At 52.0% G+C, this 21,768-nt stretch overlaps 2 protein-coding genes across 3 annotated transcripts in view; both read right to left on the minus strand.

The window, feature by feature from the left end:
- Nucleotides 1-3,580: 3,580 nt before the first annotated feature.
- Nucleotides 3,581-17,155, minus strand: SPATA32 (spermatogenesis associated 32). Its single transcript, XM_060394938.1, is given in 6 exon segments — nucleotides 3,581-3,698; nucleotides 4,293-5,182; nucleotides 5,528-5,582; nucleotides 6,443-6,497; nucleotides 16,253-16,290; nucleotides 16,292-17,155. Coding segments are annotated over 6 exon segments (1,560 nt in total). The 5' UTR covers nucleotides 16,729-17,155; the 3' UTR covers nucleotides 3,581-3,613.
- Nucleotides 17,156-17,270: 115 nt separating this feature from the next.
- MAP3K14 (mitogen-activated protein kinase kinase kinase 14) overlaps nucleotides 17,271-21,768 on the minus strand; it is a 43,115-nt gene continuing 38,617 nt past the window's right edge. Inside the window, exons 12-16 of one of the 2 annotated variants that reach the window (XM_004012997.3) lie at nucleotides 21,215-21,589; nucleotides 20,941-21,047; nucleotides 20,352-20,496; nucleotides 19,272-19,372; nucleotides 17,271-18,890 (exon numbers count right to left, since the gene is read on the minus strand). In XM_004012997.3, coding sequence (XP_004013046.2) covers nucleotides 18,726-18,890; nucleotides 19,272-19,372; nucleotides 20,352-20,496; nucleotides 20,941-21,047; nucleotides 21,215-21,589 — 893 coding nt within the window. In that variant the 3' untranslated portion in view covers nucleotides 17,271-18,725. Of the gene's footprint in view, nucleotides 18,891-19,271; nucleotides 19,429-20,351; nucleotides 20,497-20,940; nucleotides 21,048-21,214; nucleotides 21,590-21,768 lie in introns of those variants that run through there. The other variant, XM_042256110.1, reaches the window with a different exon arrangement.

The raw sequence follows: 21,768 nt of genomic DNA on the forward strand, positions 1-21,768 counted from the left end.
CCTGCCCCTCTGTAGAAGGCTTGTCAGCAGTTCTAGGCATCAGAATGTCCAGTCCTGCCTCTGGCCAAGCATTTTCTGAGGTCGAGTCAGGGAGAAATAGCCCTTGCTGTGTGGGAGCCCCAAGTCAGGATGAGGATTATTACGGTAGAAATGTTTAGGGGTGAGGGGCTAGGTGTGGTGATCAGGGCAGGCTTCCGGGAAGAGGGACGAAAAGGATCAGACCAGGGATTTTGTGGGCAGTGGAGGCATTCTTCAAGGCTAGGGGTGGGAGAGGTCATGAGAGTAGGGACAGGGTCACCCACCATCCAAGTCTGCCTGCCGCAGAGCCTCACACATCTCCTGCGGGCTCAGCTGGACACCCACATTGCACAGGGCAGCTTTCATACTGCGCATGTCCACGGAGCCTGTTGGGCTGGAGCTGAACAGTTTGAAGACATCCCGGAATGCTGGGGGTGGGGAGGGGGCAGGTGAGCAAGGTGAACCCATGCACAGGAACCCTGATATTTCCCCACTCTAGCTCAGATGAGACTGAAGACTTGGGTTCACCGATTCCCTGGGCATTATAACTTCAGGTAAAGAACAGCGGTTGCTGTGTGTTGGCACTTGTTAAGTGTCTGTTCAGTTCTCATGTCCAATGCTCATATGAAAAAAATGTTAAAAACTCTATGTCCAAGGCCACACCACCCATACGGGCCATGCCAGGCTTTCGATTCAGGTGGTCTGGCTCTATAGCTCCAATGTCTGGAGGCTTCAGGAGCCCTGCTGGCAACCTGGCCTGTAGCTGGCACTGACAACTATTGATGAATAGAATGATTCTGCTTTGAGGGACCCCTGGCAATATCAGAGCATGACCTTTGCAGGGACACTGGGGCCCCCAAATGTAGAAGTGGTTCCTTCCACCTCTACTCCCACAGCCCTCAACCCCAGAGGGGCAGGGACTTCAGATCCTTTTTTCCCATTGTTTCTTCCAGTTTCCCTTCTTCCTTTCATCCTGTTCCTCCATCTACCATCTCTCCATCCACCATCCACGTACCTTGCAATCCGACAACGCCTCCCTCCCTTCTTCACATACACGCGCACACACACACATACACGCACAGAGCCATGATCCCTGGGATTGCAGAAATGAGCAAATTAGACCAGGATGGAGAGGTTACAGTACAGTCTGCTGTGTCCCAACCTCCCCTACTCTGAGCATCCCCTAGTTTTCCTCCCTGCTCCCAGTCCTGAGGCCCTCACCTGCTAGCTGCTGTGCTGTCAGGGGAAGCAACTTCTTGTCTGCAAAGGTGCCTCTGGCAGGGGGAAGAGAGTAGAAAGGTCTTTGCACCTGCTGCTGAGCGGTGCCAGACTCAGGCAGGCTTTTTGACCCAGCACCCCAGCCCTGGCCCTGGTCCCTGCCCTCACCTCTGAGACCTGGTCTGAGGGCCTGACTGTATTGTGTGGGTGGCCTCAAGTCCCTTGAGCTGTCTGATCCTCTGGGAAGCCTGCTCAGCCCCCGTGGCCAAGGTGGCAGCTGGTTCCTTCTGGGTCAGGAGGGTAGCACATTGTTGCAACCTTCCCTTCGGGGTTCTGCTGGCCTGCTCCTCTCCTGGGTCTTGCGTGAGCAGTCTTTGAGGCTTCGGCGGAGGCCTTGGAGGTGAGGAGAAGACAGGGCTGAGGGGTCCAGTCCATTTGAGTGTTTTGACTCCAGGGCACCTGGGACCAGATCTGTGGGTACACAACTTCACCTCCCAGGACCGGCCCCCTGCCAGCCTGTTCCCACAGCCCTCTCTCTGGGGGATTCTGGAAGCACTAGCTTGGAGGAGTGACCTCCACCCTGGTCACCTGGATGTTCTCTTCGCCGATGCTGATCGCTTGGTCTTCCGCCCTCTGCTGCCTGAAAGGCAGAGTTGCACGCTTGGAGGCTGGGCCTGTCCCCCAGGCCTGCAGTCCCCCAGGCTGGCTTTGGGATGGATCTGAACAACTGTCAGCAGGGGTGCGCTCCACCCTCACCACAGGCCTGCTCCTCTCTGCTAGGGAACCTGCACGTTTAGTATTTTGAGTTTCTGCTCCCTTAAGGCATCTGAATTTTGTGACTCCATGCCAGAAGCTAACAGGAAGGCTGAGGTGCAGGCGAGAAGTAGGCCCCAGAGGCCCCAGGTCAAGACATGGGAAGGTGGCTGGAAGTCCCATCCAGCCAAGATGGGACTGTGGCTCACCTTACCCGAGGTGCCCTGGTGGGGGAAGGAGCCCTTCCTCTGGGAAGATGTGTCCCAATAGCCAGATGCCAGTGTTGGCCTAGTCCCTCCCCAGACACTCACCTCTGCGTCTCTTCTTCATCCCTCCTTCCAGCCACCTGCCCCCTTCTCTGGCCCTGGCCCATTCTTGAGTGCTCACGTGTGTTTCCTTAGTCGCTTCGCTCATGTCTAACTCTTTGCGACCCCATGGACTGAGGTCTGCCAGGCTCCTCTGTCCATGGAGATTCTCCAGGCAAGAATACTGGAGTGGGTTGCCATGCCCTCCTCCAGGGGATTTTCCTGACCCAGGGATTGAACCCATGTCTCCGGCACTGGGAGGTGGGTTCTTTACCATCAGTGTCAGCTGGGAAACCCACCCCCCTTCCTAATCCCATTCCCCCCTCCTCAGCCCCCTCTCAAGGCAGGGCAGGGTTCTAAGGGTCTGCAAGGTAGGGCTTTCACTTGAAGGGGAGCCTTGGTCTGGAGGAGGTCTCGAGTCTCTTTAGGCCCCAAGCCTCAGTGCTGTCTCCCCTTCTCTTTCTCCTTGACGTCCCCCTTCCTACCCACGTCCGTCCCCACACTCCAAGTTCTCTTCCCTCTTGTTGCCATCTCCTCTTCCAGAAGCTTCCCCACACTGTCCCTCCTCCCCTACCGTGGAGAGGCTCATGCATCCGGGTGCATGCATCTGGGGCACAGGCGCTGTGTGCGTGTGTGCCTGTGTGCCTGGCACATGTGGAGCGTGCTTCTTCGGCCTGCATGCGTCTGTGTCACAGGCACGTCTGTTCACGTGCTGATCGGCAGCTGGTGTGTGTGTGTGTGTGTGTGTGTGTGTGTGTGTGTGTGTGTGGACTGCCTGCAGAAGTGCATCGTGACCCATGGACTCTCCCCTACACTGGAGGTACCTCTGAGTGGAGGTGGTGGCCCCTGGAGGACCAGTCCCTCGGCTGCATGCTTCCCCTCCTTCAAGCCCTGAACACCATCCCTTCCCCATGCCAGGGCTTCACCATGAGAGAAGCGGGAAGAATTCCTTCCAGAAGCCTTCTCGCCTGCCCAGTCCCACCTCCAGGAGGCTCTTGCCTCAGACGATCCCCAAATGTCTCTTTTTACATCTAAGAAGCCTCAGACAGGGCACAACTGAGGTCTCCCCAAGGCAAGTCATGACTCTCTGATGCTGGCCTAGGAGTCTGGCGCGCTGTGGGGGGAGTAAGCAGGGACCACACAGGGCTGATGGAGCCCGCGGCGGGCAGGGGGTGCTGGGGTGGCTAACAGTGCAGGTGGCATCTCTAGGCATTGGAGACCAGGATGCTGAAGTCAGAGGAGCTCACTGGTCCAGGAGCATTTGCACAAAAAGTCTGAGCCAGGGGGCCAGCACTGGAGGCTTTACTGGTTTTGTCTAGTCATTTCTCTGGGGAGGCGGGGGTTGACAGCTTAAAATGGATTTTCAGGAATAATGGATTCCCTTTCATGGTTCCCGGCACCGAGCTGCAACGCAAAAGAGAGAGTGTCACTTGGGCCCTGGTGGGAAGGACAAAGGAGGGGTGAGCCCGGAGGCCTTTCTGAGGAGGGCACAGGGGCTCAGACGGCCTCTTCCTGCTGCGTGATGTGGACGGGCAGCTGCCTCTCTGTCACGTTCCTCCATCACCAGGAAGCGTGGGGTGCTAGAGAACCCAGAGTCCTCAGTCCTGCCTCGCTGGGCATATCCAGGGCCCAGGGCTGAGACCTAGGGGTGCTCAGTAGGAAAAAGCCTGAGTGCTTCCAGTGAGGGTGAGGCCGTCTACACTCATGGCAAGAAACCTCCTGATGCTAGAATGGCGTTCTAGTTCTGGCTTCGAACCCAAGTCCCTGCCCCCGCCCTGGAGCGCTTACCCTCCATGGTCCCCAGGCCTCTGTCAGCCCTGGCCTTGGTACTGCACCTCGGCCCACCGGAACTTGTTTCCAGCAGCCTTTATGAGGTCACTGAGGTGGAGACATCACTCAGCCAGCCCCTCATTCCATTGTCCCCTGCCCCCACTTGGCTGTGTGAGGAGTAGGCCCGCCTGCACATCCTGGGGGGAGCCGTGGGGCAGCCTCACTTACTCTTTTGCAGCTCCTTTTGGCTGAGGGGACGTGGTCGGGGACTGGAGAAACTTCAGCTCGCCTTCAATGGTGGCCCTCTTGAACCCTGGCTTTCTGAGGTCAAGGCAAGGGTGAGGGACGTCCTCATCTTCTCGCTTTGGGGCATCCTGCGTTTTCCTGGCTTCTCCTGGTTCCTCTGGCGGCTTCTCATCCTTCGTGAGTTTTCCCTGCTCTGGCTCATCCGTAGTGGGTTGGGCAGCATGACCCACGGCAGGCTCTGTGGGAGGTGGCTTGGCCTTCTGGGGTGTGCTCTTGATCATGTGCTGCAAGCTGGGCAGGTCCATCCTGCTGGAGGAGGCCATGGCCAGGGTTGATGCGAAATTGATCAGCTCTTCCAGGCCCATGCTGGGCGTGCAGAGGGACAGCTCGGGGCTTGGAGTCTTCTGGGAGGCTTTGTCTAGAGGGCCTTGCTGGGCGCTGGAGTCCTGGCTCTGCTTCTTGGAGCTCTCGGTGTCCTTGGGGACCGTCTGTTGGGCTGGGCATCTGGTGGTCTTTTCTGTGCTCTTCTGGACGGTCTGCGTGCTGATCACTGGCTGCAGGCTGTGTTCTGACACCTGGATGAGCCTGTCTACCCAGAAGAGGTGCCTGGAGGTCTGCACGTGGATGGAGCGGTAGTCCTCGTCCATGGAACTCACGTAGCTGGAGTTGGACCTCATGCTCAGCTGTCTGATGTCAGGCTTTGTTAGCGCATCTCCATAGGGTTGTGGGGACTCTTCCCTGTATCCCTGGGGCTCGGGGTCTTCCTGTTTGGCCTTGGGCTCTGCCTGTGGGAAGGGCTTGGGCTTCTGTTCTGGCTCCACTTGAGGGAGCTCTTCTTCGGGAAGCTCTGGCCCTAGCAATTCGTCCTCCAGCTGAAAGGTTTCAACAGGAAGCTGAGGCTGCGCCTGGCACCCCCACCCCAACCGCCACGGTTCTCCCCATCCCCCATTCTCTGCCCGGCCCCATCCCGCACTGTCCTTCTGCTCACTTCCTCCCCAACACTTGCCTCCTCCAAGTGACCTGCTTGGGGCAGGGAGGCAGTGGGGGCAGCTGGTGAGGGTGGGTGTGCATGTGTGTGCCAGCCCTGGCCTGGTGCTAGGGTTGGTCCCATAATTGTCCAGGGTGGGGGCTTATCAGGCTTTAGACAAGATGGGCCTCAAAGACCCCTGCCCCTGGCCTCCTACCTCCCCCTAGGAGGTGATACGGTCTGCAGTTACCTCCATGTCATCTTCCTCTTGTATTGGCTGGAACTGGTTTCGGTTTATGTCACCCCTAAGACAGAAGGAGGCACAGGGTGGATGTCAGGGCTCCTGCAGTAGGAGTAGCAGCATCTGGGGAGGGTCTCTGGTGCCCTTAAAGCCTCCTGCCTTGTGCAAGGACTGGCAAGATGCTCCCAGTTCACTCCCCTGGTGGTGCCCACTCCCACTGAGAATCCCATGGCAGACTCATATTCTCAAACTTCAGTGAGTTCAGAAAGCACCTAGAGAGCTTGCCAAGTTGCTCCCCTCCCCCTACAATCTCTGCAGAGGAGACTGACTCCTTGGGGGAGGTCCCCCTATCCAACAGTCCCCTTCCTAGAAGCTTGTGTCTTTTATTTCAGCTGGAGGTGAAGCCCAGAAATCTGCATTTTAATCTAGCATCCCAGTGGGCCAGTGTCTTGCAAGCGGCTCATCACAGAGGGAGAAGCCCAGAGCCCTCTCCAGAACCTGCCGGCTCTTAGCTCAGCAAATCTGAAGTACAAGGGTGTGTGTGGAGGGTACCCTTGGTTCTTATTGCTAGTTGGCTGCCATCTCAACCGCTGCCCTCAGTCATTGTAACCTTTCTCTTATTTAGGCACCTGTCCACCCTCCCCTTGGACAGTTCTGATCTCAAAGAAAGGCAATGCTAAGGGGTCAGGCTCCATCCATGTCCTGGGTGTACCCCACCACCCTTCAGTCCCTCTCCAACCTGAGGGATTGGGGACGGAAGCAGAGCAGGGGATGGCCTCCATCCCCACCCCTGCTGCCTTTTGGCCTGGATACTGGCCTTGGGGAGATTTTGGAAATAAGCAAGATAGAAGGAGATCCTGGGTGAGGGTGGGTGATCTCGGGGGTGGGGGAGAAGTCCTATGATGATGGGGGACTGGTTCTCACTGTGAATCCATAATGTCCACCGACTCTTTGCCACAGCAAGGAAATCCATTGGCACCTGGCAGGGAGAAGGACGTGAGGGCAGGGGACCTGCAAGTGCAGATAGTCCCTGAGAGAGTCCGGAGCTCAGGCTGGTGGCACTGCTGCAGCCACCCCTCTCCTTCCCTGTCCCTTACCGAAGCCCACGCGCCATTCCCTTGCCCATCCTGCCCCTTGCCAGCATCACCAGGACCCCATCCTCCACGTCTGCTCCCTCCCACCTTTCGTGATCCATCACTGTCTTCCATTAGGGCAAATACGAATAATAGTGGTTACTTCCATTCATTGCGTGCTAGAAACTAGCCCAGGGGTTGTGTTGAGCACGTTATAGGCTTTAGTTCTTTGATTGAAAGCAAAACATGAGAAGAGGTTCATTTGCCCAAGGTCCCTCAGCTGATCACTCAGGAAGTCAGGACTTAGATGCAGGCTTCACTTAAGGAACTCTTTACTGCCCTGCCCTGAATGCCATCCTATCCTGGAGCCTGTAAATGTGCGGGGTTCTCCGTCGCACCCCAGGTGAACTTTCTTCATCTTTTCCATTCCTGCCCTTGCTCCCCTTTCTCCACTGTGTCTGGCCAGGCTTCAGATCTGCCACTCACTCTCATCCTAGCCACTCTTATCCTGTCCTCTCTTCCCCCGGCTTCTCATGCCATTTCACATCCTGGGATCATCTATTTCCAATGCCAGGCCAGAATTCTCACCCCAGGTGCTTGATTTGAGGTGACACTTGCGTGCTAAGTTGATTCAGTTGTGACTGACTGTGTGACCCATGGATTGTAGCCTACCAGCCTCCTCTATGCCATGCCCTCCTCCAGGGGATCTTACCAACTAAAAGATTGAACCTGCATCCCTTAGGCCTCCTGCAGTGGCAGGGATATTCTTTACCACTAGTGCCATGTGGGAAGCTCATCTGTTTATTTCGCAACATGAAACATCCTTTGTAGAGGAGATTGGCTCCTTGGGGTACGTCCCCCCTCATAGTCCCCTTTCCTAAAAGCTTGTATCTTTTATTGCAGAAGCTTCTCTTCCATCTTTTGGTGATAGGGGCCACCAGGCTGTCCCATTCTCTGAGCCCCAGGATGGTGGATAGGGGTTGATGGTGGGGCCATTACGGCAATGAGCAAGCCTGGATCCCTATGAGCCTGCAGTGTGACAGGAAGTGACAGCCTTAGCCCTGGGAAGAATTGCTCCCAGGATTAGCTTAGAAGGATTAGAATGTGCTGTGGCCTCTTCCTAGAGGTGGAGAGGCTGGCGAGGGTCCTTGCATGGCTGATATTGGGTCCTGGGCTTTGGGTTGCTCCATGCACTTCCTAGCTGATGCTAGTGGTAAAGAACCCACCTGCCAGTATAGGAGATGTGAGAGACATGAGTTCAATCCCTGGATGAGGAAGTTCCCCTGGAGGAGGAAATGGCAACGCACTCCAATATTTTTGCCTGGAGAATCCCACGGACGGAGGAGCCTGGTAGGCTACTGTCCATAAGGTCACAAAGAGCAGCCGGACAGGATTGAAGTGACTTAGTAAGCATGCACCCACAGGTTCAGCCTGGGCCTGGGATCCTGGATCAGCTGGGTGACTGAGCTAAGAGTGCACCAGGGGCAGGCTCCCAGCGGCCAGCTCAGTGGTCTCTTCAGAACTCATCACTTCTTTGACCACCATGCTTTCTTTGACCATCCCTCAACTTCCTCCCCACATCTCTTCTGCTCCATTTCTGCCTGCCCCAGCTGCTGCTATGCCTCAGGCTTCTGACCCCACAGCCTTCTTTTGCTTTGTGGTTATTCAGTTGCTCAGTTGTGTCCAACTCCTTGTGATCCCGTGGACTACAGCACACCAGGCTTCCCTGTCCTTCACCATCTCCCAGAGCTTGCTCAAACTCATGTCCATTGAGTAGGTGATGCCATCCAACCAGCTTGTCCTCTGTCATCCCCTTCTCCTCCTGCCTTCAATCTTTACCAGCATCAGTGTCTTTTCCAATGAGTCTCCCTTCATGTCAGGTGGCCAAAATTTTGGAGCTTCAGCTTCAGCATCAGTCCTTCCAATGAATATTCAGGATTGATTTCTTTAGGACTTACTGGTTTGATCTCCTTGCTGTCCATGGGACTCTCAAGAGTCTTCTCCAACACCACAGCCCAAAAGCATCAATTCTTTAGCACTCTTGCATCCATACATGACTACTGGAAAAATATAGCTTTGACTAGATGGACCTTTGCTGGCAAAGTAATATCTCTGCTTTATAATATTCTGTCTAGCTTTCGCATAGCTTTTCTTCCAAGAGACAAGCGTCTTTTAATTTCATGGCTGAAATCACCATCTGCAATGATTATGGAGCCCAAGAAGATAAAATCTATCACTGTTTCCATTGTTTCCCCATCTATTTGCCATAAAGTGATAGGACTGGATGTCATGATCTTAGTTTCCTTTGCTTGTTTTACAAAGTTTCTCTGGGAAGTTTAATCAACACCTAAAAGCCTTAACTCTTCCATAAAAAGCACTTGGATATGGATAGAAGGAAAAATTATGATGGTATGCACCTCACTGCTGCACTGGGGTTTAGAAGCAAAAATCTGAGGTTGACTCAACTTGGGGCCTCTATATTCAACCTGGGAATGTTCTATTAGGGATTCACGTGACATTTGGTAGTGTATGAAGTAATTTCGACTTCCAACTGTGGATTGCTTTGTATAGAAAGGCATTGATTTTGTATCCCGCAACCATCCTAAAATCTTATTGGTTCTAGTAGCTTTTTTAAGATTCCATAGGGTTTTCTACATAAACAATAATATCTGTGACTCAACATAGTCTGTCTTCTTCCTTTTCAACCTGGATGTCTCCAAGTTCCTTTTCTTGCCTTATTGCACTGAGAATAATCTCTGGAACAATGTGGAACAGAATTGAGAGTAGATATTCTTGCTTTGCTAGTGAGCTTAGGGGAAAAGTATCCAGTATTTCATTCTGAAATATAACGTTATAGTTTTTCTCATAGATGCTATTTATCAGGTTGAAGAAGTTTCCTTCTATTCTTACTTAATTTTTAAATAGGAGGGGATGTTGGGTTTTATCTGATGCTTTTTCTGAGTTTATTGAGATGATGTTTTTCTAATATTCTGTTAATATATAAGTTATGTATGTATGGCTATATGTGCTTAGTTTCTCAGTCATATCTGACTCTTTGTGATCCCATGGACTAAAGTCCACTAGGCTCCTCTGTCCATGAGATTCTCTGGGCAGGAATACTGGAGTGGGTTGCCATGCCTGCCTTCAGGGGATCTTCCCAACCCAGGGATGGAACCCAGGTCTCCTGCATTGTAGGCGGATTCTTTACTGCCTGACCCACCAGGGAACCAGGGAAGTTATATATAGCATGTGCTACATATATTACATATTATTCTGCTAATAATTCTATTATAATTTGTTTATGGTGAGATCTTTATTCCTGGGATAAATCTCACTTGATCACAATGTACTATCTTTTTATATATTGTCAAATTTTATTTTCTAACTTTTAAGATGAATTTCCACATATATGTTCATGAGGTCTATTGGTACACTATTTTCTATTCTTATAATGTCTTTCTTTTTATAATGTCTATGATGTAAGGTTTTGACAGTAGAGTAATGCTGGTCTCATAGAATGAGTTGAGACATGTCTCGTCTTCAATTTTCTGAGTTTGTGTAAAATTTTTACTATTTATTTATTATGTTTGGTAGAATTCACAAATGAAGCCTGTGGACCTGGACCTGGAGTTTCTTTGTGAGAAGATTTTTAATTACAAATTCAACTTAAAAAATAGATACAGGGTTATTTAGCCTACCTATTTATTTTTTATTGTGGCAAAATACACATATCATAAATTGTCCTTTTAAAATTATTTTTAAGTATGCAGTTCAGTGGCATTAAGTATATTATCATGCAGCCATCACCACTATCCATTCCCAGAATATCTATTTCTTCTTGAGTGAGGTTTTGGAGTTTGTATTTTTTTTTAAGGAATTTATCCATTTCATCTAAGTTGTCAAGTTTATTGGCATAAATTATTCCTAATATTCCTTAATTATTTCTTTTCATATCTGCAGAGTCTATAGTGATGTTACCTCTTTCATTCCTCATGCTGGTAATTTTTGTCTGTTTTTTTTTTTCCCCTTGTCCAGTTTGGCTGTAGATGTATCAGTTGTATGGGTCTTCTCAAACCTGCCAGAGATATATGTCTGATTCCTGAGTGGTCACATTAAAGTAATATCTGCAAAGCAATAGGCTCCTGCAGTCATAGGCTCCCAATCAGCTTTTTATGATTTCACTCTTATACATGGACAACCAAGCATCACTAGGCATTTGAGAAAACTGCTAACATAGGAGAGCTAGACTGAGAGAAGAGACTACTCCAGAACACCAGAAGAGAAACAAGGGAACTGAAAAATTCTAATCATCTTCAGAGACTCAGAGTTTAAGATATTCAGCAACATATATATTGCATCCAAAGAACACAAACAGGATACTATTTTAAAAAGAACTATGAAGAGAAAGACCTTTTTAGCAAACAATTAAAAAATAAAATACAGAGAATATTCCTAGAAGGTAGAACTAAAATATCAAGACGATGTGAGAGAAAAGGATCAAAAGGAAATCCAATGCTGGGTTATAGAAAGGAGATTCAGAAAGAATGGAGACCATGGAGACGAAAAGTGAAATCAGTATTTCCCTGAGCTGAAGGATGTCATTAGCTTAAAAATGTTTGCTGAATACCCAGCACTATAGATGCCAAAAGATCTTTGCTCTAAAAGTTCATTGCACCAGGAACAAAGGATTCCTAAATACTTCTAAGTGAAAAAGAAGTTACCAACAAGGGAAGGAGAATCATACTGGCGGTGGAGTTAGCAATACAGTTGCTTTTAACATTCTGAGGGAAATGGTTTTTAACCTAGAATTTTATATCCAGCAAAACTATCATTTCAGACATGGAAAAGTAAGAAAGTTTATTCCTTTTTTTTTTTTTTGAAGTTATTTGAGGATGTGCTAACACAAAATAAAGGTGTAAAACAAGAGAGTCAGGGATGAAAAAGCATATCCAACCCAGGAAAGCAGCTGAATCCCAGATGTTAACTGTATAGAGGCCTACACATTGGTGCAATAGGATGAAGGATCCTGGCCAATAGGTCTCTGAAATAAAGAAAACCTAACAGAATAGTTAACTAAATGTAGAGGTTGAAGAAAACAAAGACTGTGATGAAAGCCAGGAGTATATGTAAAAGGCCACTAAAAAACAAAAACAGGAAAAACAAAAAGCTGTATGAGAAAGAAAAGGTAATTGTGGTACCTTTTATGGCTCAGCAGTGAACAGTTTTCATGTAGTCATGATAATAAATCCTGTTTATTAACTTTCAACATTTAGAATCAATATATAGGCAAAATTTGGAAAACATAATTATGGTTATGGGACAATGTGAATGCTATCAACCTTGATATTAAAAAAACCAAACATACAGGTTAGAGTCTTTGGGAGCTACAAGGCAGGAAGAAAAGTTGAAGGAAAAGGTAGGGTCACTAAAACATCTTACTATATGTGTGTCAAAAGATACTCTCTAAAGTTGATGAAAAAATAAATAAATTTACAAAGGCATTAGCAGATTAAAAATAATTGATGTTGGGAAGGTGGGGCAGGGTGGTTTCCATTAGAGCGGGTAGGTGGTCCAAGAAGAAGCCTGTCAGCTTGTGGAGAGATGAGATGGTAACCAGGCAGAAAAATTGTTCAAATGAAACAGTAGTGGTGGCTCTGAGGAGTGAAGCTGGGGATGTGGTATAGGGGATTCTTGCTTTTCAATCACTGAATAAGCTCTTCAGTACCATTTAACCATATGCATGTATTTCTTGGATAAAGTTAAAAAGAAATTTTGAGCTCCAGGGGTACTTCCCTGGCGGTCCAGTGGCTAAGACTCTGCCATCCCAATGCTGGGGGCCCAGGGTTTGATCCCTGGTCAGGGAACTAGATCCCACATTGCCACAACTCAGAGTTGGCATGCTGCAACTAAAGATTCCACATGCCACGACGAAGATTGACGGTCTTTATGGAGATTGAAGGCCTGGTGTAGCCAAATAAATATATTTTTAAAAGGTTGAGGCCGGCTATTGTCCAGGGACTGTGCTAAGGGCAGAGGACACAGTGATGAACATACACAATCTCTGCCCCTTGGAGCTTTCAAGCCTGTGGCTGTAACCACAGGAGAACCCCCAATCTCTATTTCATACTCCCACTTTGACCCTCCAATTTCTATTTCTTACTCCCATTTCTCCTGAGTTCTAGACTTAAACTGCAGTCACTGATTACACATTTTTCCCTCAGGGGGCCTCAACTTCACTTTGTTTAAAACCCTATGGATTCCTTGTCAAAGCCTGAGATGAGTAGTTTGAATAGAATTCCCCTTTACTATTGTTATGACTAGGTGAGCTAGGGGCTCATCTCTTCCTAAAGACCTCCCAGACTCTACCCCAAGCCCCCCCCCCACCCCCCACAGCAGACCTCTATCTAAGTGCACAGCTTCTTGCTGACCCTCAGTGAGAGGTGGGTTGGGTGTGTGGTTTGCTTACTTTGAATCTCTGATCCTCTACACAGAGTCAGGCACAAGGTGGATTCTCAGCAAAAGTCTGTGCAAAGAATGGTTTCCTGGGACTTCGCTGGTGGTCCAGTGGTTAAGAATCTGCCTGTCAATGCAGGGGATACAAGTTCGATCCCTGGTCTGGGAAGATCCCATCTGCCATGGAGCAGCTAAGCCCATGCGCCACAATTGCTGAGGCCATGCTTGAGAGACCATGCTCTGCAACAAGAGAAGCCACCGCAACGGGAAGCCCGTGCGCCGTGGCTGGAGAGTAGCCCGCTTGCCACAACTAGAGAAAGTCTTTGCACAGCAATGAAGACTCAGTGCAGCCAAAACTAACTAACTAAATAAAATTATTTTTTAAAAGAATAGTTTCCTTATTCCTCTCACCCTACGAAACTCTTTAGATTATCTCCCATTTTTGGCCTCAAGTTCATACCTTGGTGTCCAGACTCTAGGATGGCCAACACAGTTCTGCATGTTTGACCCATCTTCCTTTCCAATCTCTCATCTCTTGATAAGCTCCTCTCCCTGGTTTTTTCATTTATCCTATCACCCCAGTTAGAGACCTGGGTCACTTGCAGCCTCCTCCCTTCCCCAGCTCCTGACTTTCCCACCACTGTTAATGACCTAGTGCACATCCTTTCTCCATCTCCACTGCCTCTCTCCTCTTCCGACACCAAAGTCAACACAAACCCAGGACTCATGACCCCCTCAACACTCGGTGCTGAGTGCTTTGCATGCATTCAGCCCTCAGGGCCACATTCTGCACAGGTGGCCATGACTCTCCTCTCATAGATGAGGAAGTTTGCACAAGTCACACAGCTCTTAAGAATAGCACCACGACCTGAACACAAGTCAGACTGGCTCCAAACCCCGTGGTGCTACCCACTGTGCTGACTGAAATTTCTCTAGGCCTCTAGCTGATGTAATACAATATGGACCACTGATCTACATTCCCCCTGACCCCGGCCCCAGCCTGGGCATCTCAGTGACTGCAGAACAAGCCTGCTGCATCGCACCTGCTCACATCCAGACTCTAGGGTGGCCTCAAAGATCCTGCATAGTCTGATCCCTGCTTTCTTTTTTCGTCTCCTGGTATCCAGTTCCCTGCCTTGCCCCAAGCTCAAGAGGCCCTGGAGCATGGAGGGAACTTTTGGGCCTCAGTGCCTTTGCACATGCTGTTTTTGATACTCAGAAAGTCTCTCTCCTGATAAAAATCCTACTCATTCCTGACAGCCCAACTCAAATCTCCAATGTCATTATCTCTGTGACATACCTGGCTGTCTAACCCATATTTTAATTTTTAGTTAACTCATTAGACTCAGGGCCTAGCACAGAGTAAGAGTAAGTGCTGGCAAATAATAAATGCTAGAGAGAGTGTGACGGAGAAGGCAATGGCACCCCACTCCAGCACTCTTGCCTGGAAAATCCCAGGGATGGGGGAGCCTCATGGGCTGCCGTCTATGGGGTCGCACAGAGTCGGACACGACTGAGGCAACTTTGCAGCAGCAGAAGCAGAGAGGGTGTGAAGAAAAAAATTCCTCCTACGCTGTTTGTGGGAATGTAAATTGGTGCAGTCACCATTGAGAACAGTATGGAGATCCCTTAAAAAACTAAACGTAGAGTTACCACAAGACCTTACAATTCCACTGGAGAACATCTGGAGAAAACTCTATTTTGAAATGATACCTGCACCCCAATGTTCATTACAGCGTTTACAATACTCAAGACATGGACGCAACCTAAATGTTCATCAACAGATGAATGCATAAAGATGGTGTGGTATACACACACACATACACACACTGGAATAGTAGTCAGTCATAAAAAAGAATGAAATAATGCCATTCACAGTAACATGGATGAAGTGAGTGAAAATCTCTCAGTCGTGTCCAACTCTTCACGACCCCATGGACTATACGGTCCATGGAATGCTCCAGGCCAGAATACTGGAGTGGGTAGCCGTTCCCTTCTCCAGGGAACATGGATGGACCTAGAGGTTACTACTGAAGAAGCCAGACAGAGAAAGACAAATATGATATGACTTATATGTGGAAACTAAAAAACAAACAAATGAACTTATTTACCAAACAGAGACTCTCCGACACAGAAAACATATGGTTACCAAAGGGGAAAGCAACTTCCCTGATGGCTCAGGTGGTAAAAAACCTGCCTGCAATGCAAGAAACCTGAGCTTGATTTCTGGGTTGGGAAGATGCCCTGGAGAAGGAAATGGCAGCCCTTTCCAGTATTCTGGCTTGGAGCATCCCATGGCCAGAGGAACCTGGTAGGCTCTATAGCCCGTGGGGTTGCAAAGAACTGAAAAGGATTGAGCAACTAACACTTTCCCTTTCAAGGGGGTGGGTGGGTAAGAATAACATGCACACTACTATATATTAAAATAGATAACCAACCAGCTGTATAGCACAGGGAACTACACTCAATATTTTGCAATAACCTATAAGAGAAAAGGATCTGAAAAAAAAATATATATATCACTGAATCATTGTGTTGTACACCTGAAATCAACACATTGTAAATCAACAGTACTTCAATTAAAAATACAATAAAATACAGTTCTCTAAGATTAAAAAACAGAAAAAAGAGAAGGGGATGCAATAAATACTGCAGGAGTGATTTAAGATGTCTGCATCAATTTGTTGAGGGGAAAGCTGTTCTCTGGTTGTTGATTTTTGGCACGTTTTGAAGGCTGGCCCATGTCGTCCTGGGAGAGAAAGTTCTGAGAAGAAAGCCTCCAATCCGGGGGTGGGGGAGATCTGGGCCCCCTTGTTAGAAACCTGGGAGATCCAGGGCCCTCAGGGGAAACCATCTTTGCTTAAGGGTACAGAGACAAGTGCAAAGCACAACGGAGGGTCTCAGTGAAACATCTGTTGAAGCACACCGCCTTTCTCTGCAAAAGCCTCAAGCACCAACCACGGAAACACTTGATTTGATTTGGAGCGGGGGTGGGTTTCCTCTGCAGTTTGGGGTAATTCATATATCGCTTCCTGGGCACAAGGCCACCGCCCCTCATCCACGGGGACCGCGGGGGTCTGGCTGGGGGTCGACCTTCCTCTCCGGCGCCCGCCCGCCTCGGCCAATCCCCGCCCCCCGAGCCCCTACCTCACTTTCACTTTTCCCGCCCGGCCCCGCCCCTGCCCCGCCGAGCGCCGCCCGCTCCCACCTGTCACCCCCATGCTGACCGAGACTCTGTACTGGAGGCGGGAGCGGGCTGGTGGCTGCTGCCCCTCCGCCTCCAGTGCGCTCTTTGGTGGCAGGCTGTCCGGGGCGGCAGAGATGCGGGGGGTGCGGTGGGGTAGAGGGGGGAGCCGGTGCCTGTGATGTCGCTGCCTCTGTGACGTCCCTGACGCGAGCCCCGCGGCGTGTGGGTGGGCTTGGCAGTTGGTGGAGGAGTCTTCCAGAGAATGGGGCTCCTCCTTGCCCCGCAGCCGGAGCTCCTCCTTGGGAGACATCCAGGAGGCGCTGCTCTCTGCTGCCGGCCCAGATGGGTGGACGATGGAGCCTGGTAAGCCTGAGGTCTGCTGGGCTGAGCTTTGATCTGCCCTGGGCACACTGGCATAAGGCCGCTGCACTTTCTGTGTTCCCAGGATCTTCCAAGAACCTGCTGAGCTTGCCACCTTTGCCCCAAGGTATACACATTTATCTGTGCACACGAACTTGGACATAGATTCCTGTTGTAGAGCCAGATTAGACGAGGCACCCTGTGTGCCAGTGACATCCATCCTGGGGTTCTGTCCCAGCGCCAGGGAATCTACTTTGGGAAAGTCAACTCTGAGCACGTGCAGACACCCAGCTGGCTGGAAAGGCTGGCAGTTCAGGCCCATTCCCAGTCCAGTTCCCTGGGAGCCTCAGGGACAGAGGAGTGAGTGGGACAGTCTTGATTCTGGGCATGCAGTCTGCCGCCACTACCCCACTCCCCTCAGCCTGGCACCGTTTGGCCAGGGACTTCCCAGCTGTCACCATGTGGGACATCTTGTCTGACTGGTCTGAATGGATAGCCTAGAGGTAGGACTGGAAGTGTCACTGGGAGGAGTGGTGGGAAAGGGCTGAAAACAGTCTTTGCCCAGGGTGGGGCAAGATTGGATAAGATCCCATCAAGAAGCCAGAGGGAGGCAGCTGGTAGGATGTGAGGTTCAGGGCATAGGCAGGAGGGAGTGGAGATAACCACGGTCCAGACACACTTGTCATTACCTCAAACTTTATTGCTTACAAAGTTATCTACCATTGCAACTCTGCAGTGCGAATGCTGCAGTTCTTCACATCCTGGGGGCTGGGAGTCTCTCCCTGGGGAGGAGTAATGGCTAAATGTGGATAGCTGGGCAAAGGCCACCTGGCAAGGTATGGGGTCGAGCTTCTCCCCAGATGGAATCTCAGGGGATACCCCCTTACCCCTCAATAATTCACAGTTGATTAATGCTACATGAGTCCTGATCAGCTGCCCCCCAAAAGAAGAGGCTGGCCTCGGGGCGGTGGGGGGGGGTACATCTTAAGGAAATCTGGAGGAGGTTTGAGGGGTCACATGCATGAAGAAGGGTCAAGAACTCAGTCTGTTCCCCCATCTCCTGGCTTGCTTGTGCCCATGCAGAACCGCTAGCCTGCCCTCCTGGAGGGCAGCCATGAAAGTGCTTTGAGGTCATCAGAGTGCAAAGTGCCGCTGGCGGTGCCCTGGAGACCAGGGGCGGCAGGGTCAGAGTGTCCTGGGAGGCTCGTGTGAGGGTGTGGAGGGCCGGGGCCTGGCTAACAGGAGCGCCCGCGTCGGGTGCTTTCTGCGGAGTCGATCGCGCTCTGTCCTCAGAGCGTTCCTGTCGGGTAGGCCTCATGTCGCCCTCCACTCCCACAGCTGAGTGAGCTGAGTGCCAGCTGGGCAGGGGCAGTGCTGGGCCTGCGGCTGGGCTCGGGGCCTGCTGCTCCGGGGCAGACTGGGGGCTGGTGGCAAAGGGGCACGTGCTTGGAGGCTGAGAACCATGTCACTTGAACGCCTTGTCTGGTTCTTCTGAAGCTGACCTCCCCTCAGGGCCTGAGTCGCGGTACCCTGAGGAGTGGCATTCTCTCCCAGGGAGACCCCTCCCTGGGAGACCCCCACGTCAGGCGTTTCTCCCTCCCTGGCCTGAAAAGCTCCTAGTGCTAGAAGAGGGGTTGGTGGCCAGGCACAGCCGGACAAGGGGGTCAGAGGGGCCCCTCCATGAACGCAAGGGGAGGCACACCTGCCGCCCCAGTCCTGGCCTGGGCCTGGGGGAATCGTTAGACGCTCCCACCTGCCTGGAAACCGAGGGCAGGGGCACCCCCCTCTCCTGACCTGGGCCAGAAGCCGCTCTCCCCTGACTGCCAGCAGGTGGCCACTGATCCTAACACGGTCAGGCCAGCTTGTCGGGACCAAGGCAGAGAAGACCCTCTGTTCCTCGTGGGAAGGCCTCCTGTCTTCCTCCTCCTCTCCTGTGGGCTCAGGCAGAACCCAGGTGGAAGATCCCGGGAGGTGCTCTGCTGGCACCGCCTTTCTGCTGCCAGCCCCTGGTCCCACTGTTGAGCCACGGGCTGGCAGAGCTCCGGGAGCAGGCAGAGCCTGTGTCTCAGGGCAGCACTGAGCACCGAGAAGGAAAGCCGCTTCTGGCCGAGTGGAGCCAGTTTTAGAAGGCTGCTTAGGGCCTGTTCTCCAGCTGGCCGTGCTTGACCCTCCAGCTCCAGGCGAAGCTGCCGTCTGGGGCCAGGGTGCACTGCAAGTCGATGCCTGAGTCCGGCACCTCCATGTCGTAGCGCACGGGCTGCCCGTCCTTGGTCACCAGGCTGAAGGCTGCAGCTGGGATCTGGGGGCAGAGCAAACCAGGGGGCCTGAGAGCGGCCGGGGTGCTGAAGGGTCCCAGCAGAGCAGAGCTGATGGCTTCCTGCTACACTGGGAGATACTTCCCTCCAACGCAGCAGGCAGCCTTGGAGTATTATCTGCCTTTCATTCTGGAAGACTTGGAGAATCTCACCCAGCCCAAGTGGGTGGGGATCCTGAGGACCCCTCAGTCACCACTGCCAGTCTTGCCCTGGGACCCGGGGGGCGGAGGGGGGGGGCGGACATCACAGGGCCAACTATTCCCTCTGGTGCCATGTCTACTTATTCGAAAGCTTCCTTCCTGGAGGACTGAGCTAGGCACACTGGATTCTGGGAGTCTGCCCCTCAGCAGGCACCTGCCCCTCACCTGGCTGCTGATGCCTGTTGCGATGTCTCCCACCTTGGCCCGGTGGAATTCCCGGATGTGCAGGTGTTCGCCATTGAGAGACTGTATTTGGACTTTCACACCTAGAAGTCAGGCAGGGTGACCATCAGGAGAGTGGCTGCAAGCTCCCTAAGGCGCCCTAGGGAGGGGGAAGCAAGGTGGCTGAAGAAGCTGCAGAGATGGCTTTAGGATGGAAGGGCTGTAACATCATACCCCTGCTAGCTCTCCATGGCCATGTTCTGCCAGTACCGGAAGTCTGGCCTGCACAACGCAAAGGGCTAAGGTTGGCTCCTGCGTGGAAGCAGTACTCCAGCTTATACACACAAAGCAGAAAGGAGCTGGAAGCAAAGATTCTTAAATTGGGTTGTGGGCAACTTAGATGGTAAGGTTCCCTGAGGTGGGACAGCCTCTGGCCAGGCATGGGGCTTGATGCCATGAGTCACACTGGCCCTGGAAAGGCCAGGGAACTGTGTGCTGATTAAAGCCTTGTTCTATCAAAATCACAGAATGACCTCTGCAACCACACTTGAAAACAAAAAAGTTCCACATGTGTTGTCTTTCTCATCTTCCGACTTCAAATCCCAGAGGAGGATCTCAGGAAACCTATTGCTAAGCTCTGTCTCTTTTCTTCTATTTTTTGGCCACACCCCACGGCATGTGGGATCTCAGTTTCCTGACCAGGAATTGAATTTGCACCTCCTGCATGGAAGGCAGTCTTAACCACTGGACCACTGGGCAAGTACCTCTTGCTGAGTTCTTGATTAAAATGCTCATGGGCTCCTGTTTTTCCCTTTCCCTTCAAAAGTTCAGGTTTTTGACTCCAAGCCAGGAGAGACTGCTCTCTACCCCCAGCTAGAGGCTTCTGGGACTCCATCAGCTACCCATGAGGGGCCATGGTCCTTCACTGCCCCGTAAGGAAAGGCTCTGAGTTTAGTTTACTCTAAACTGACTCAGTGGCCAGGCACTTCAAGTTCTGGGTGCCAGGTACCTTCCTCCTCTCCCGTCCCCACTGTGCCCTACCCTCAGACTCCCCAGTCCCAGGCAGAGATCAGGGGACTGTACCGTTGAAATAGCTTGGTGTGTCAGTGGGCCGCCCCCGGGCCAGCACCATGTTCCAGCTGGAGCTGCGGGCCTCTGCCTGGCTGCTCCACGAGTGCACGCCGGAACTCAGTGTGTCCCGTGAGCTCTGAGAAGCCTTGGACGGGTTCTAAAACGAGAGTGGGCACAGACTCAGGTCCCTGGGCTCAGGGAACCTTCTCTGGCCTTGGTCTGCTTTGGCGAGGAAGTGCTCCTGGCTTGGGCTGGAGTGTGGCTCTACTGGTCACTACTGGACTCAGCACGGGGCTGAATTCTTGAGGGTCCCGGGCTGGAGGAAGGTGACGATTATTCTCTATGGGGACTAAAGCCCAGCCTTTCCCCTCACTATCTTAGTCACCAAACCAGTCCTGCATTCCCAGGTATGCTGGAGATGGACTGTTTCATTCTGAGAAACCAGGACCCCCCAGCCCCAACGAGGACCCCTCCTGTAAGAAAGGGGCGACCCTATCACCTGCCCTTTACCCTCTACCTGCACTGAACACCTCCACAGGGTGGACACAAAGCCACCAGCCCTGTGCCTAGGCTCCTGGTCCATGGCCCACAGCCCACTCACCTTCTCACTGTCGTCTGACAGGGAGAGGCTGTCGACGCTGAGGCACGAGAGGATCTGCTCCTGCTCCTCCAGGGAGAACGGCTGGGACAGGCTGTTCAGAAATAACTCTGCAGAGAGAAGCAGAAAATGACTGTGAAGGACCGGGAGGGGTCTGGGCTCACTGCATGGATCGCTGAGCCCAGGGTGGGGGCTGGCTATGGAGAGGATGAAGCCAAGGCCTTGGGGCAGGGCCCAGGCCTATGTCCAGGGCCCTGGAGGCCGCAGCTGCCCATACCTATCTCCAGCTGCTGTAGCTCCTGCTCAGGAAAGGTTGCCTTTCGCTCAGGTGAGCTGGGGTTCCTGGCGGGGGCTGGATCCAGGGAGGACAGGGGCAATGGATCCCATGTCCCAGACTCCTCCTTGCCCCAGTGCAGGCTGGGCGACTTGCTCTGCTCTGGGGGGTCTGGAGGTGGAGGAGGCTGGAGCTTAGGGGCCCTGCCTGCTGCGTCCTTAGCCGGCTGCAGCCCCGGGGCCCCTGGTGAGAGCTCCCCTGGCGGGGCATGCAGGGTCTGGTGAGGGTGGCCTTGGCTTGGCGGTGGGTGGGCTTGGAGTGGCAGTGGATGTCTTGGTTCTTTGTACTCTCCTCTCCAGGGACTCCTCAGACCTCCCACTACAAAACAGAGAGGACACGTGGTGAGGAGGGAACGGGCCAGGCCGGGTGGCCTTTTCTGAGCAGAGAAGCACCTGAAGTGGGCAGGGAGGGTGGTCCCTTGCCCAGCCAGGACATGATTTCAGAGGGCACTGCGTGGTCTTCACAGCAGGCTTCTTTCTTAAGGTGGGTCCTCTCAC

The sequence above is a fragment of the Ovis aries genome, chromosome 11 (genome assembly GCF_016772045.2).
Source record: "Ovis aries strain OAR_USU_Benz2616 breed Rambouillet chromosome 11, ARS-UI_Ramb_v3.0, whole genome shotgun sequence".
Classification (NCBI taxonomy): domain Eukaryota; kingdom Metazoa; phylum Chordata; class Mammalia; order Artiodactyla; family Bovidae; genus Ovis; species Ovis aries.